The sequence below is a fragment of the Onychomys torridus genome, chromosome 9, assembly GCF_903995425.1.
Source record: "Onychomys torridus chromosome 9, mOncTor1.1, whole genome shotgun sequence".
NCBI classification, from domain to species: Eukaryota; Metazoa; Chordata; class Mammalia; order Rodentia; family Cricetidae; genus Onychomys; species Onychomys torridus.
In genome coordinates, this window is record NC_050451.1 from 55796688 (window position 1) to 55812080 (window position 15393).

Below are 15393 nucleotides of genomic sequence, written 5' to 3' on the forward strand. Positions count from 1 at the left end.
CGGCAGCTTGCAGTAGCCTTTCACCTCCCGGACTTCGGGCAACGCGGAGCTTGGCGCACGCCGCGGGAGGACGTCCGCCCGGCTTGCCCAGAGCCGGCCAATCCCGGGCGTCCATGCAAATGAGGCTCCTTATCGGGCCTCGGCTCCGCCTCCCGCGGCCCCGGTTGTAGTAACCATTCATGGGTCCCGCGCGCCGCTGCAGCCCGGCTCCGCGGCGCTCTCAGCCACCGCCTCCTCCCGGCTCCGGGTCTTCCCCTTCCTCTTACAACTGATCCTGTTGGGGATTTTTTTTTTTTTTTTCTATATTGGAACGGTGGGGAGGAGCAGGGAGGGGGGACCAGGAGGAAGGGGAGCGATCAGGCAGCTATCTATCTCCTCCTGTTTTCCCCAGAACAGGTGATGCTTCTAAATTGTGGCCACTTTCTGGAGAACGCTCTGCAACTGGAAGGATGCGGGCGACCTAGGGTGGTGGAAGCCCCGAGGCTGCAGATCTGAAGCCACCGAGGATCCAAACGCAAACTTTGAGTGCATTGTGCGTGGAGGGAAGAGCTGGTTATTTCTCTCCAAGAGGGCCCCAAACTTCGTCACTTGCCCCCTTTCTCGGATTGCTTCGGAGAACACCGTTTGCTGGCAGCGTCGGAAAGCCCGGGCGGTGTTGTCGTAAAGTCATCTTTTAAGGCGACAGTAGAGGATCAGACTTTTTAAATGTTTGGGATTCAAGATACACTAGGAAGAGGACCAGCTCTGAAAGAAAAGTCGCTGGGCGCCGAGATGGATTCGGTCAGGTCTTGGGTCCGGAATGTCGGCGTGGTGGACGCCAATGTCGCCGCTCAGAGGTAAGGAGGCTGGAGCCGTGGTGTCTCTGGTTGTGTCTGTCTCTCCGTGTGCCACTCTCCCCTTCTCCCTCTGTTTCTCTCTGTCCCCGTCTGTCCTTCCAGGCCGTGCGCATTGGGGCTCTCCCGGGGGGCGGGCAGGTCGCTGCGGCCAAGGGGAATCCTCCGGCAGCCAACCCTGGAGTTTCTGAACTACCGAGGTCATAGGTGTTTTTCCTTCACTCCTTCCCACACAGTCCATTCTTTGGGGGGGGGGGGGATGTTTTGAAGTAGCATTAAAGCTCCGTGCTTCAGCGTTGACTCATGGACTGTAGAGGAGCGGAGCGGGAGGACCCGAGCTAGCAGCCAGCACAGCAGCGGAGCCGGCTGCCGGGTCACTCCGAGGTTTCTCCACGCCGCCGCCTGCGAGCGCTTTTCCTCCAGCATCTTTCAGGAGAGTTCCGAGACTCGGGGAGCCCAGCCGCCAGATGGTGGCGGCGGCGGCGAGGGGATCCGGAAAGGCCTGAGCGACTGCAGGGGAAGGCAAAGCGGCCCGGAGCTCTGGGAAAGCGGACGGGCAAGCCGGTCCTGGGTCAGAGAGAGTGGGCCAGACAAACCGAGACGGCCGAGAAATTAAAGAGGAAGGACCGGAGCGCAGGAGAAGTCGCGGGAGAGGAGGAAAAGGAGATCCGTCGCCTGAGCCGAAGAGAAGATCAGCCTCCAGTTTTGCAGGGTCCTCAAGTTGATTTTGTTTCCAAATCTTCCACGTGTGTGGATGGTAAAGTCTTGCCCAGGGTTCCATCCCACGAAGACAGTCCAGTCCCCCTTCTCACCATGGCTTCTTGAACTGGGATTCGTGGCCTTCGTGTCCAGGTCTTCGAGAGGCAGCTCCCTTACTCTCTCCAAGAGCCTACAAACTTCTTCCCCGATTGCTCTCTCTCCCTCCGCTCTCCGCGCCAACCTCCTTAAGTCTGGACTTCACACCGGGGAATGACCCCTTTTGCAGACAGGCCACATCTCCAGGTGTCCCGGCTAGAGCGAACTGGCTGCCACCCTTGAAGGAGCGGAAGCAAAGGCCGCAATGCCGGGTGACTGAAGCTGCGGCTGCGGTACCCGACTGCCACCCCTCCCGAGTCGGGATGCTCAGTAGTCTCTGAAGCAGATGGTACTTAGTGGCGGCGGCGGCGGCGGCGGCGGCTCTCAGCAGCGGTCTGAGGACTCGCCCCGGGCGGCAAGCCGGGGGAACCAAGAGAGTTCGGCAGATCCGCACCGTGACCCACCTCCTAACCAGACTTTAAGGACATCGTCCTTCCTCCTGTCTTCCCGTCCGAAATAAAATGCACTTTGTTAAAGTTTGAACAGGCAGTCAGAATTGGAGGTGGTGAGCTAGTAATACTAGTTATAGTGATAATAATAATAATAATAATAATACATCTTTCAAAAAAGTGCCGGTGCCCGTGCCCAACACAAGAATCCAGAAGACCTTAGGGCCACCAGGCTGCCCTTGACATCTGCCAGTTCGCTGGCGCCTCAAGATTTTCAGTTAAATGTGGGTGGCACTTACGGAGACAGGTATACAGGGAGGTCCTGTATACACGTTCGAGGCTCTGCAGGGCTCCAGGTCCAGCTTCACAGAGTCAGGGAACTGGAGAAAACGTTTGAGCGCGGATCACCTGGGTCTCTGGTCAGGACGCTGATTGCCTCTTAACGTTTTTGGCTTCTCCACGTGCAGCAGCTCTGGTGGGGGCCAAGGTCCTCTAGTAGCGAGTGTTCGACCCTGGCCCGCTTTCCCCAGCGAGGACTGTGGGGATTTTTGCAGTGATGCTGTCCTGGATGCAAATTTCGGAAGAGTAAGCCAAACCGTGGGTGAGGCCCTGAGGACTAAGCTCCAGGCTTCCCATCTTTTAGGCTGTGTCACAGGTCTGGTAACTCATTAGACAGGAATTAAAGGGGTCACTTGCTCAGATGCAAAAGAATCTCAGCCCCCACCTAAAGCTGTGTCACAGCTTTGGGGTTTGGCAGTAGGCTGAAGGAAGATGCCGCAGGCAGGCAGGCAGGCAGGCGTCTGAGGTTTAGAAGCGCTTCGCGGGACTTCAGCTGGCAGTCCTGGCCTTTCGCTTCCCTAAAGGCAGGACAGCGAGACTTAGTCGCCTGGTGACGGGATTCTGGGCGGCCGTACAACTAACTGGGTGGTGGAAGCAAGGTGCCTATTGCAACTCCTCTAAGGGAGTGCGCTTCTTAATCGGAGGGATGTGGTAAAGGACCTGAAGGTTTCAGGTCTTGGGGCCTGGGTGGGTTGTAGACCTCTTGGCCCCTCTGCTACGCGGCTGGGCACGTTAGTAACTGCCTAACACTCTGTCTTTCTCTCTTTCTCCGTTATCCTGTCTCCCTCCCATCTCTTCCCGTGCAGCGGAGTGGCCCTGTCCCGGGCCCACTTTGAAAAGCAACCTCCCTCTAACTTGAGGAAATCCAACTTCTTTCATTTTGTCCTGGCGCTCTACGACAGGCAGGGACAGCCGGTGGAGATCGAGCGCACGGCCTTCGTGGACTTTGTGGAGAACGACAAAGTAAGCAGACCCCTGGCGCCCCCCTTTTCCCTCGGCCTAATAACTCCCTCCTTGCAAAGCACTAAGGATTCCATCTGTCACTTGCGACACTTTCCCGCTCGCATCATCAGGGATGATAAATTGAGGCTTCTCACCCTCAGCCTCTAACTCAGTAGATTGCCCCCACCAACCTCGGCTGGTCCCTACTCCTAATCTGGTGCTTGCGGCAGTGCCGAGCGCCGAGCCTTGGGGTCAGTACTAGCGCGACAGCCGCTGCTTAAAAAGTATAACCAACTTTGCCGCTGTCAGTCTCCAGGTTATTTATTTATTGTTTTCACCTGGCAGAGGCGACAAGGGCCAGGGGTGCAGGTATGTCAATTTAGTATTTTGTGGGAACTTCGGCCAGCCTTCCCAGTCTCCATTTCTTTCTCGAAACACTTTACTATCCAAACGACGGAGTGCCTCCTTTGAACTCAAACCCTGATTTGAGGGCTGGATCAGATCTGAAATGAAGGATTGTTTACCTAAACCAATACATGCCCAACAGCTGTGACTGGGCTCTAGCCTCCTTAGCTGTGCAAAGGGAACCCTGCAGTAGCTAGTTGGCAATGTCCCTGAGCCCTGGGCCTGGTCATTTCCGTTTTGCAGAACTAATGTTGCCCTTCTAAAAGACAGGCGGGTACACTTTTTTTTTTTTTTCCTTCCAGAGAGAAGCCCGGGGGCTTGCTAAGGACAGAGGATTGGGTGGGGTCTGTTTAAAGAGAGCGTTGGTGTGGGTGTCTGGTCATCGCGGCTGGAGGCAGGGGTGCACTTATGAGGACATTTTTTAAGAGGGAGAGGCCAGGGCTGGTGAAGGTCAAGTGGCTACAAGCCTTGACAAATTTCCCAAGGTGGCCAATGGCGGGAGAAGCTCTTTGCCCTTTGACCCGGGGCTGGACTCCGGTTGTTCAAGGCCTGCTTCTCTCATTTGGGAGGTGGGTGGGGGAGGGTGTACCAAAAAGTACAAGAATGAAGGTTTCTGTATTTTTAGGAGCAAGGCAATGAGAAGACCAACAACGGTACTCATTACAAGTTACAGCTCCTGTACAGCAACGGTAAGTGGCTTCCTCGCCAGGCGCTGGGACTAGTCAACAAGCAGCTAGGTGGTGGTAGCGGCCATCTGTACCCGCGGAGATAGTGGACTAGTGAGGGCAAGCCTTGGGTGGGGATGGCGATTGAGCGCTGTCCCACTCCAGGGCTGGGAAGGGGGTGGGGTGGGAGAGGGTTCCTGATCTTTGTGCCCACAGCACTGGCCTGTCTCCTTCCCTGCAGGTGTCCGCACAGAACAGGACCTCTATGTCAGGCTCATCGACTCAGTCACTAAGCAGGTGAGCCCTGGAGGCAGGTTGTCTTTGGTTCCCTGCTCCCCTTTGGGTAGTCTGTGACTTCTGACCTCTAGCATGATTTACAGTGTGGAATTCACACTTCCCTTCACCTCTCATTTGGGTGAGGGAAGTCCACACTGGGAAACAAAACAAAACAAAATAAAAACAGGACCCTCCCCCCCTACACACACACACACACACACACACACACACACACACACACACACTGCTCTGTTTTCAATGCTATGGGAGAATGCTGGGTTGTGGTAAATAAGAGGTTGAAGACAGCCAACAATTATTGAAGGTTCGGTTCACTGGGGTATTCCTCTTTGCTGAGAACAAACTTCTATGTCAACCAGGCTCTGGTTCTGTGCTGGAGGGGGCGGGAGTGTCTCCTAACTGGCAGTGAGTGGGAACCGATTTTTGTACCTGTTCTAAAGTCCTTTCTTTGCTTCCACCCTGCCCATGCCTTCCTTTCTGACAGCCCATAGCCTATGAGGGACAGAATAAGAATCCAGAAATGTGCCGGGTTCTGTTGACGCATGAGGTGATGTGCAGGTAAGAGCTACCTTTGCCCTGGGCTTGGCTAGAAAGCTGGGAGCCCCTGGGGCTGCTTTACCAAAGGCACCTGGTTGATTTGTCCCTGGCTGGACTGATCTTAAAGAATGCTCCTTGTCTTTAAGGTTGTTTTCTTTTCTTTACTTTTCTTTTTTTTTGAGCATAGCCCTTTAGACTGGGAAAGATATTCCAGAAGATGGATTCCATTCCCCTTGCTTCCCAGAGTTTCTCCCTCAAAGTGGGACATCTCAGCTGCTGCCTAGGCATAAGGCCTGGCTCTGGGTTGAGTTTGGGATGAAGGCTTCCCCCAGATTCCCTGCCTTCTCAGGGTGGGTTTCCAAGAGTACCACTTGTAGAGTTAGTTGCTGAGCCCTAAGCCCTGGCGTGTGATTCAGTCAGGGCAAGGCACCACCAGAGGGCTGAGAGGCCAGATCCTGAGTCCCAGTCCTTCCTGGAGATGCCTGGGCTTTTTATTCCTTGCTGGTAAAGTCTCCCACAACTGCAAGATTTCACATCAGTGCTATTTCTTCTGTCATAAAGAAATCATGGGACAGACAAAAATCAGTTGAGTAGGGTCACCAATGGGTGCAATGATAGCGAGAAGCCTATTCTTGGGACATCTGAGGTCCCAGGAAAGATGGAGTCAGAGGATCACACTGTGAAAAGTGCAGTCTACTCAAGTTTTGGCTTTCCTGCCTGCCCTCAGGGCCCAATGCATTCTATTTTGAGCTCTGCACATTGCCCTCTTTCTCCTACTTACGCAGAAGAAAATTGGTGGTGATGGTGGTGGGGGGGAATGCATCCTTACATTCTGTCTTTCAAATAATGTTTTTGGAGTGCTTGGTGCATGCTGTCTAGTGGTCAGGGTGTTAATGAGCCTACCATAACGGGAGAAGACATACAAAGGGGACTCTGGGAAGAAGTCCTTTCAGTTTAGAATTTAAAGGCTATTTTGTGCACACATCTTCCTCTCTCCAAAGCCTGACTGGAGGGCAAGCCTCCTTTCTCCCCCCCACCTCTGCTCTCAATTTGGTGACTGTCGTCCCATTCCTGACTTTTGGGGATAATTACAGGCCATCTGATTTAGTAGGGACTGCTCCTTAGGAAGCCCTCTAAAGCCCTCCCTGGCCCCTTAATCCAACCAGCAAGAAATCATAACAATCAGACATGCTTGTTTAGGTTGTGGCCAAGTATTAGAAAAGCAAATTCACCAAGAGGCAAAGTTGAGGCCTGGCCATGGCCTCACCAGAAGGGCACTGAGGTGCCACAGCCTGTGGGAGATACTCTGTTACTTCAGAGCTCTTGACAGGTCTGGTCAGAAGGAAAACACTGTCCCTCCACAATGAACTTGCCTGTAATCCCTAGACTACACAGTCACAGCGCTTTGATTTGGTTGACTAGTCAAAAGGAGGTTTCTTCTTGCTCTGTGCTTCTAAGTATCATTGTTTGGAGAGACAATCCTAAAGGAAGAGAACGACCCAAGTAGCCCATTGTCTAATGAATTCTCCCTATCACTTTAAATAATAGTCACACACCCCATGCAGCCATAGTTAAGGATGACATTTTTATTTTTTTAAGCCTAATCAAATCCTCCTCATTTTATGCTGTTTAAATAGCAGCATCAATTTTTAAAGCCTCTAGTTTAGTCTGCATTAGTAACACAATATAAAAATTTAATGTACTGTAACTTCTCTGCAGTGGAGAGCGGGGAAGATGCACTCTGACTGTCTTTCCAAACTAGATTTTCAAGCGAATATTAATTATGGGTGAATAAACAATCTGTTGGATGGGTTACTGTCTGCAGTGTGTGTGTGTGTGTGTGTGTGTGTGTGTGTGTGTATGTGTGTGTGTGTATGTGTTGGGAGATGAGAGAGAGGTGAGTCCATAGGCACAGGGGAGCTTCTCACTAGTATCCTGGAAGGGGACCCATTCCTTCTTCATTTGAACAGTCAGTTATAGCTGTCATTGACAGGCCATGAATGAGGTGCCCCGTTCTTCAGTGACTAATTAATACACATACTTTTATTGTGTGGTCTTGCCTGGCATACCTGGGTACTTCCTGGAATGGTTTGCTATTCTGTAGTCATTGGTAAAAGGTTCATTAACTAACTGGGCTTTGGCTTTGGTGGTAGTGGTGGTGGTGTTTGTGTGTGTGTATATGAGTGTGTGACAAAACAAAGCGACAAAAATTCATCTCTTTAGGAATAACTTCTCCTCTCCTCCCCAGTGGTCTCTGCTCTTCTCTGCCTTAGTTCATTTTGCCAATTATTAGCAAGGAGATATCTAGGTGTTACGTTGCTGCCAGCCACCCCTGTGCCCTCAATGCTCAGAGGGTTAAAAGATATTATAATTTGAACAGAAGTCGTCTCGAGGCCTACAGCTGGCTAATAACAGAGTTGTATTGAGCGTGAGCAAACCCCACAGCTGTGACTTTTTGCCACAAGGCGCAGGCTAGACAGGGCCCTAATCAGATGGGCCAGCCGGGCAGTGGGGCCAGTGTCTTTATCGGCCAGATGGCGTGAATTTGGACACTTTTGTTATGCAATTGCAGGGAGGAGTTGGGGAGAAGAAAACAAAACAAAAGCCACCATGCTGTGAGCTTATTTGAGTTTGAAATTAGAGACAGATTTTTTGAAAGTTGAGGGTTGAATTTTAAAATGAGTTTGCAAAGGAAAAAGGACACGTTAGCTGATCTTGGGCTGGAGTTGGGCTGACTAGACACACTCTGACTGAGACCAGGGTGCTTTTTTTTTCTTTCCCCAGCCATCTTTTCATCTTTCTTTCTTTCATTTTCTTCCTTTGCTGGAAAAAAAAATTCAGGTAAGATTCAGGACTGTGATAAAAATTTCTCAGCCCCAACCTCCCAGCCCCAGCTCGTCTTACTTTTTCTTTTTCCTCCTTCATGGGAAGGAGAGGCCTGTGAGCAACTTGAGAGTGTTTCAAGCAGAAGGCACCCCAAATAAACTGAAGACTAAACTAAAACCAGGGACAGAGAGATGGCTTTCACTTTCACACATTGAGAAAAAAGAAACACGCTGCCCACAACCCTTAGGGAAGCTTTAAGCTATGGAGTTCAGTCTTCTCTTCAGTTATCTATTTATTGATTTATCTTTTTCATATTTTATAGTCATTGTTAGTTCAAAACAAAACATAAACATCTCTTCTCAGAAACTTCAGACTGAGAGACCTGCCCATTGGAGTACAGTCCCTAAGAGCCTTTGAACTAAAAGGCGAACCTGAAGCCGGTCATTCAGGCCTTGTCTAGAGAGGAAAGAAAACCAGATCATGTCATCTGAGGGATTCAGGGGCCCAGTTCCTGAGTGTCAGCTACCCACAGTGTTGGTGAACTGTGTGGTTCTACGTGTCCTGGGTTCATTACTTTCTTGATCCTTGATTGTCAGGCACTCTAAGACAGATGAAAGCTTAAGAATCCAACACAGCTAGAACACATTCATAAGAACTTTCTTTAAACACACACACACACACACACACACACACACACACACACACACACACACACAGGAAAAGGAATTTATTTTAGCTGAGAGCCCCAGAGAAATTTAAAGGAACATTCAGATGGGGCAATACAACCACTTGTTATTATGTTGATATTTTTACTGTTGAAGTTCAGTAGCCCAGTGAATATCTCTCTTTTCTCTGTTATGTGTTAACATTAAGAGGTGCTATTCCTGTTAGAAATAAAGGATCAGCCCACCGGTTTCTCGGCATTTTTTTTCTCTGTAAACCATTTTCTCCCCTCCGTGGCTCCCTCACATTGTACCACCCTGGCACAAAGCTTACTTTTTGGGGGAGGGACACTTTTCTTTTCTTTGACTACAGCGGAAATCCCTGTGGAAAGTAGCCGAATTCAGCTGAGCAATCTTGCAAACTTACAGGCTTCTTCAGAATCATTCCCCCCAAACTAAACACATTCTCAGGGCGTATGTGATTGTAATTAAATTGTACCGGTGCTGCACACATATCTGGGGCAAGGCCGACAAGCTGGTGATGTTAGGAGAGTCTAGCTTTGGAGATTTTTAGGTAGGTAGTGTGGGGGGGGGGCTTTTGAAACTGTGGAGCTGTACAAAGTTGTTTTGCCTGACCAGCTAATGTTAACACATTGGCAGAAAGATTACTCCAGTTATGGAAAGGCGGGAGCCAGAAACAGGGTGGGTAGGGAGTTGTGGGGGAAACACAAGGGCTTTGGGAGGCTGGAGTACAGCTGGCCAGGACTTTTTATTGGTGTTAATCTTGGGATGAATTGAAATTTTAAAAGTTAAGATCTAATATAACTTCAAAGGTCAAATATTATTTCAGAAAGTCCCAGTGGCAAAGACTGGCATTCAGGAAAGTTGAGAGAATTTTTAATATTTACTAATTTGATACATGTCTTAGAGCTGCATTGTGCTCATTTGATGAGCAGGCATTAATGTCTCTCAAGGGCCTTTTGCACTCTGAGGGTACGGTTGCCCACTGATTAATCTGTATATCTCTGGTAAGAGAGATACGTTGCAAAAGTTTATAAATGTTCATTAAAAAAAAAAAAGGGTGGCTGGAGAGATAGAGATGGCTCATCAGTTAAGAACACCGGCTGCTCTTGAAGAGGACCCAGGTTCAGTTCCTAGCGCCCATATAACAGCTCAGAATCACCGATGACTTCAGTTCAGGGGGTCCAACAAACACCCTCTTCTGCTCTCTGTAAGCACTAGGCATGCATGTGGTACACATACATACATGCAGGCAAAATACTCATACACATAGAGTAGAGTAAATAAAATCTTAAAAACTGTCTTGCCAGCATAACAGCAAGAAATCCACTAATACAGTATGAATCTCAGCACTTGGGAGGCAGAGGCAGTCCCATCTGTTAGTTTGAAGTTAGCCTGGTCTACAGAGTGAGTTTCAGGGCAGCCAGGGCTACACAGAGAAACCCTGTCTCAAAAAAAAACCAAACCAAAACAAATTCTCTTTCTGCCTATGTTTTGCCTGTACATATGTCTGCATACAGTATGCATGCCTGGTACCCTAGGTGGCTGTAGCAGGGCATCGATCCCCTGGATCTGAAGTTACAGACGCTGTGAGTCACTGTGTGGTGCTGGGAATTGAACGTGGCCCCTCTAGAAGAGCAGTCAGGGCTTTGAACGGCTGAGCCGTCTTTTCAGTCCCTCCATTAGTTTGTTTATGTGCAGTTTTGTGGAGGATCAGAAGGTGAATGGGCTGTGGAGTGTCCCTGAGCAGATCCCTGATTGGGCTGGGGCACATTTTGAGACCCCTGGTTGCCACACGGGCTTCCTTCCTGTTTCTTTTTGTACTGTGATCATTTGCATGCGTTCTCATCGCCTGACCCTAGAAGCCGTGCTGAAGATAACCAACCCCACCGCTTTCTGGAGAAGGGAAGCAAAACTCAGAGGGATTCAAGATAATGGACTGAGTTCCTGTAGTTAGTTAGCGATGGGTTAGACGCCAGGCCTCTTATTCCTGGTCCAGCAGTTTCCCGGAGGCACTACCCTGGGCCTGAGCTGCAGAGGAGTCGTGGCATGGCAGCACTCACATGCAGGCGGCATTACGAATATGTAGTAGCTATCTTCAGCTGGTTGGGATGGTCATGATTTTCTTACGAGCTATGTCAAGGCTACAAGCTAAGTCAACCATACTTGATAGTGAGCATTGAGAGTCTGTTGTCTGATGATAACAGGGGGCTGGGATTTGTGTACCATGCTGGCCTTCTCACGGTTGTTGGCTGAGGAGTTTGAACAGACACTTTTGGACTCGCGTGCTTGCTCTCAAGCCATTCAGAGCCTTTCCTTGTGTGTTGTGATGGCTCTGGGGGCCTCACTCCCTTAGCATTTCTCTGTCTGTCTGTGTGTCAGTCTGTCTACCAGGCTCCCCGTACTTTACTGAGGGGATGCCTTGGGAGGCAGAGACTTTAGGACTGGACATTCAAGTCCTATTTCTGTTCTGACAAAAATTCTTAGCTACCTTTCTCCAACTTGGTGTTTCATTTCCTCTCGATTTTAAAATGTATAACATTCTTTGTTTATGTACATTCATTTTTACAAAATGTATAAAATGCATTTATTTAAAAAATGTATCAATTCTCATCTTCTTCCTTCATCTTTGGAAAATGACAACAATGAGTGGGTAAATCCGTGCCTAGAGAGAACATCCAGTTTTCCAGAGGAAGCTGGTAGGTCAATAAGGTTTACAATCACCCCGGGCAGCTACTTTTGGTCTATTTTATACATTCTTGCACCCTTCCTTTCTTTAACTATTTATTGGGATACAAAGGCCTAAAATACACTTTCATAAAATCATCATGCATCAGCCTGGAAGTGACCTCGTGGACCTTAAACTCTAAACATCTGTGGTTAAGTTACAGATCCGACTCTCGGGAAAGCTGAGACCAGCCAGCTCCTAAGATAGAGAATTTGAACGAGAGTTTGGAGGCTCCAGATTTAGTTGTTGTTTTAATAACTAGAACGTTGCCACAAGTTTGCTCTGGAGCAGTTTACGGTCCGGAGGCTACTTCGGGCATTTGGGAATGTTCTTGTGGTGTGTGTGCACTGAGCTTCTTCAGTCTGACACTGTCTCATCGTTTTGCTTCCTTCCCGTGTCTGCAGTCGATGCTGCGAGAAGAAGAGCTGTGGGAACCGGAACGAGACCCCGTCGGACCCCGTCATCATCGACAGGTAGGGGGCCTGCGGTTTCTGCTGTTCAGTGTCTTTCCTTCGTGAGTCTCAACTCTGGGGACCGACCCCGGGGACTTTGCTGTCGTCTTGGCTTTCATATTATCTACAAGGCATGAAGCTCCGATAGCTAGGAATCAGGATCTTCCTCTTAGTTTTCTTTATTTACTTTTTTCCTTTGATCTTTGCTGGTTAGAGATGTGGTTTTGTTTTTGCAGCCCAGGCTGTGCCTAAACTTGTGCCTTTCCGGCCTCAGCCTCCGAGGTGCTGGGGTGCAGGCTTGTGCTAGGACCTTCCTTTCATGTAGCTCCAAATCTCTGGCGGATTTATTTGCACCAACTTCAGGCTCATAAGGTGTGTGAATGACAAAAGAAGGTGAGGCCTTGGACCTACCACTGTCCCTGTCTTGCAGGGTATGACCAAATCCTTTCTCTCAATGTCATTTTTTTATTAACCATGTTTGATAGCTGCTGCTGGACTATCATCTCAGGTAACCACGCAGGGGCTCCTGACAAATTTGCTCTTACACCGAGAGTCCCTTCCTGCCACACAGGACCAAAGTCTGGGTTCTATGCTGTGTTCAGAGTGAGCTAGATTCTCTGAGACAAGATGCTAATTCACTGAAATGCGATTTAGGCCTCCTCAGCTGTCTGTTTTTGTGATTGGAAACAGAACTTACAAACCAACGAAGAAATACCAAATTAACTTCCAGCAATCATGTAATTTTTTAAGAAACCCCATATTCCCATCCCTAATTTTTTCTCTTTCGTTAAAAAACGGGAAGAATTCCCTGTTGCTTCTTTCTCTGGGTTTTTGTGTTTCTAGCCAGGTCCTGAAATGGTTCAGAGAGACCTCCGTCTCCAAAGTTGTTATTCTAATATTCTAGTATATTCTCAGTGGGAAGGATGGAACCTCTGGCATTTTTCCCGGGAAAGTCAGCTTGCTTTGTGCATGGAGAGTATAACACAGCCACAGAGATGGAGGAGGCTGGACTGGCGATCCTGTCCTAGCTCTTGACCTTGGTCAATGCTCTCACATCACTGTTCATCCATGGTGAAGTGATGGCTGTCAGGGGATGCTGCCTGCTGCAGTAGGCTACAGGAGATGATGGAGATGCCTGGAAGAGAGTCATGAACACATGGAAAGTGTTTGTGGGGTGTGTGTGTGTGTGTGATAACTTTGTCATTTAAGGGTTTTTATTTATTTATTTATTTTTGGAGTTTCTCTGATATTTACAAAAGTGCAAACTTAAATATATATCATTGGAAGGACTCTCTGGGGCCATTTATCTTCTTCATTCTATAGAAAAAAAATAATAACAACAAAAACCCGAAACGGAGCCCCTGAGTGGTGACGTGCTATGCATAGTCGCTGTTGTCAGACTTGGTACCAGGATATAGGTGATTCTACTGTTAGGCTCCTGCTTCTCTCAGGGCAACAATTGCATTCTCCAGGCATGTTCTCTGTTCTAACCAATGCATAGGGGCTGCTGGTTACACAGAATGTCCTTTCTGTCCTACCCACAATGCCTTTGGGGTCCTCTGGGAACTGGGAGCCAATGCCAGTAGCCTGGATACAAGTCTTGCCCTTTGGAGTGTGTACACAAGCTCACTGATCTTCATCTAGTCTTTGTGGTGTGGTATGGTGTGGGGTATATGTGTGTGTGAGTGCATGTGTGTTCATGTCTGTGAGTGTGCCCCAGTGCTTGTGTGAAGTTTGGAGGACAACCTCTGATCGTGGTCTTTGATTTGAATCTGTTCATATTCACTAGGCTAGCTGGCCCCTTCCGGGCATTCCCCTGTTTCAGCCTCCCATCTCCCTGTAAGGGGCACTGGTATCATAGACACTTGTGCTCCTGAGTCTGGCTTTTTAATGTGGGTTCTAGGTATCCAAACTCAAGTTGTCAGATTGTTACTGCAAACACTTTCCCGACTTTTCCCCACCCTCATCTCATCTTCCCACTAACTTTAGTACCTCTTTCAGGAATTTACCCAGTTTCATGACTGTCCTATCTCTTCTTGGGATAAAAACCCTGTAAGCTAGTTTTAGAAATGTTTGCAAACCTCTAAGCGCTAACTGAGCCCTGCATCCTACAAGCACACACCCCAGTGACTCTGATCTTTGCAGTGGTTCTTATCTTTAAAAGTTCCTTATAAAATCTACTCATCGATAAAGCCAAACCCACTCTCAGAAATACATGTTAAAAGCACCAAAGAAAGCAGTCTTAAAAAAAAAAAAATCGTAAGTTCTGGGCTTTGAGGATTTGTACACATGAGTGCAGTTCCCACAGAGGCCAGGAGAGGGTGTTGGGGTGGCTAGACATGGATGCTGGGAACTAAACTCTGGTGCTCCGTGAGACCCCTATGAATTCTTCACCTCTGAGCAATCTTTGTAGCTCCCAGAATGCAATATTCTTGCCTCTGTGGAGACAAAGAATTTTCGTATTAGGTGTTTTCATAGGTTTTGTGTTAGAATGCTTTAAATTCCTCTAAGATGGTAGACATTGTGTCCTTACATATCATGGAGTTTAATATGACAGTGGCATTTGTTTTAGCCATCATATAAACAGACTGGTGAAGTTTCTGAGTCACTCGAAATATGTGTTACTTTCAAAACGTTGCACATGTACACACGGAAACACAACAGTGCTATAAACTGGTTAATGCCAGGTTTCAGGAGAACTGATTTTTATTGTGTGTTTTTATTGTGTATTTGTGCATTTTGCTTATTGTAAGGCTTTGACTTCCTCACCAGATCCTTATCTTTTTACTGCTCTCAAATACTTGTGGCTGTAACCTCATTGTCTTGCCTTCATTTTCAGAAGTGAGAAGACACGTGGTCAGGCTTCCATTTGTTGGGTGGGAAGGCGGAGCTTGTATGGTCCGGTGGTTTGGTGGACTGGTGTATATGGTCCTTGGGTTCAACGTCTGCCAAGCTGAAGGTGTCTCATTCATTCCCTTATCGAGCACCAAATGGGTGCAAAGTAGTTTATTTCAGATTTCCTCTGAGTGAATGTAGAAATCTCTCCTTTGCCCTTGTTCCTACACTGCCAGCTAATTATCTCATCCCCTTCTCACCCAGCCTCGCCAGATGCAGTTAATTTACACCGTCTCTCTTTGAGTCTCCTCACAGCATAGGCACACTCCCACTCCAGCTCAAGGGAAGACTGTTCACTCCCTTGAATTTGTGAATGTCCATGGAGGGAGAGGCATAATTCAACTTTTCACCCCTTTGCACGGATCCCTTTTCTTTTTTGCCTTATTGAACTCAAAACTGCAGGGAAAGATTTTGAGTGCAGCCACGCTCCCTTCTCTCTGAATCAAAGAGAGATACTGGAATGGAAGGCAAAAAAAAAAAACAACAAAAAACAAACAAACAAACAAACAAAAAACCAAAAAAAACCAACAACCCAAAAAACAAAAAACAA

At 48.3% G+C, this 15393-nt stretch overlaps 1 protein-coding gene across 1 annotated transcript in view; it reads left to right on the forward strand.

Annotated features, from left to right (window-relative positions):
• The first annotated feature begins 329 nt into the window (after positions 1-329).
• Positions 330-15393, forward strand: part of Ebf2 (EBF transcription factor 2) — a 197322-nt gene continuing 182258 nt past the window's right edge. The window contains exons 1-6 of the mRNA XM_036199283.1: positions 330-836; positions 3223-3379; positions 4389-4452; positions 4670-4725; positions 5207-5280; positions 11901-11969. Coding sequence (XP_036055176.1) covers positions 706-836; positions 3223-3379; positions 4389-4452; positions 4670-4725; positions 5207-5280; positions 11901-11969 — 551 coding nt within the window. The 5' untranslated portion in view covers positions 330-705. The remainder of the gene's footprint in view (positions 837-3222; positions 3380-4388; positions 4453-4669; positions 4726-5206; positions 5281-11900; positions 11970-15393) is intronic.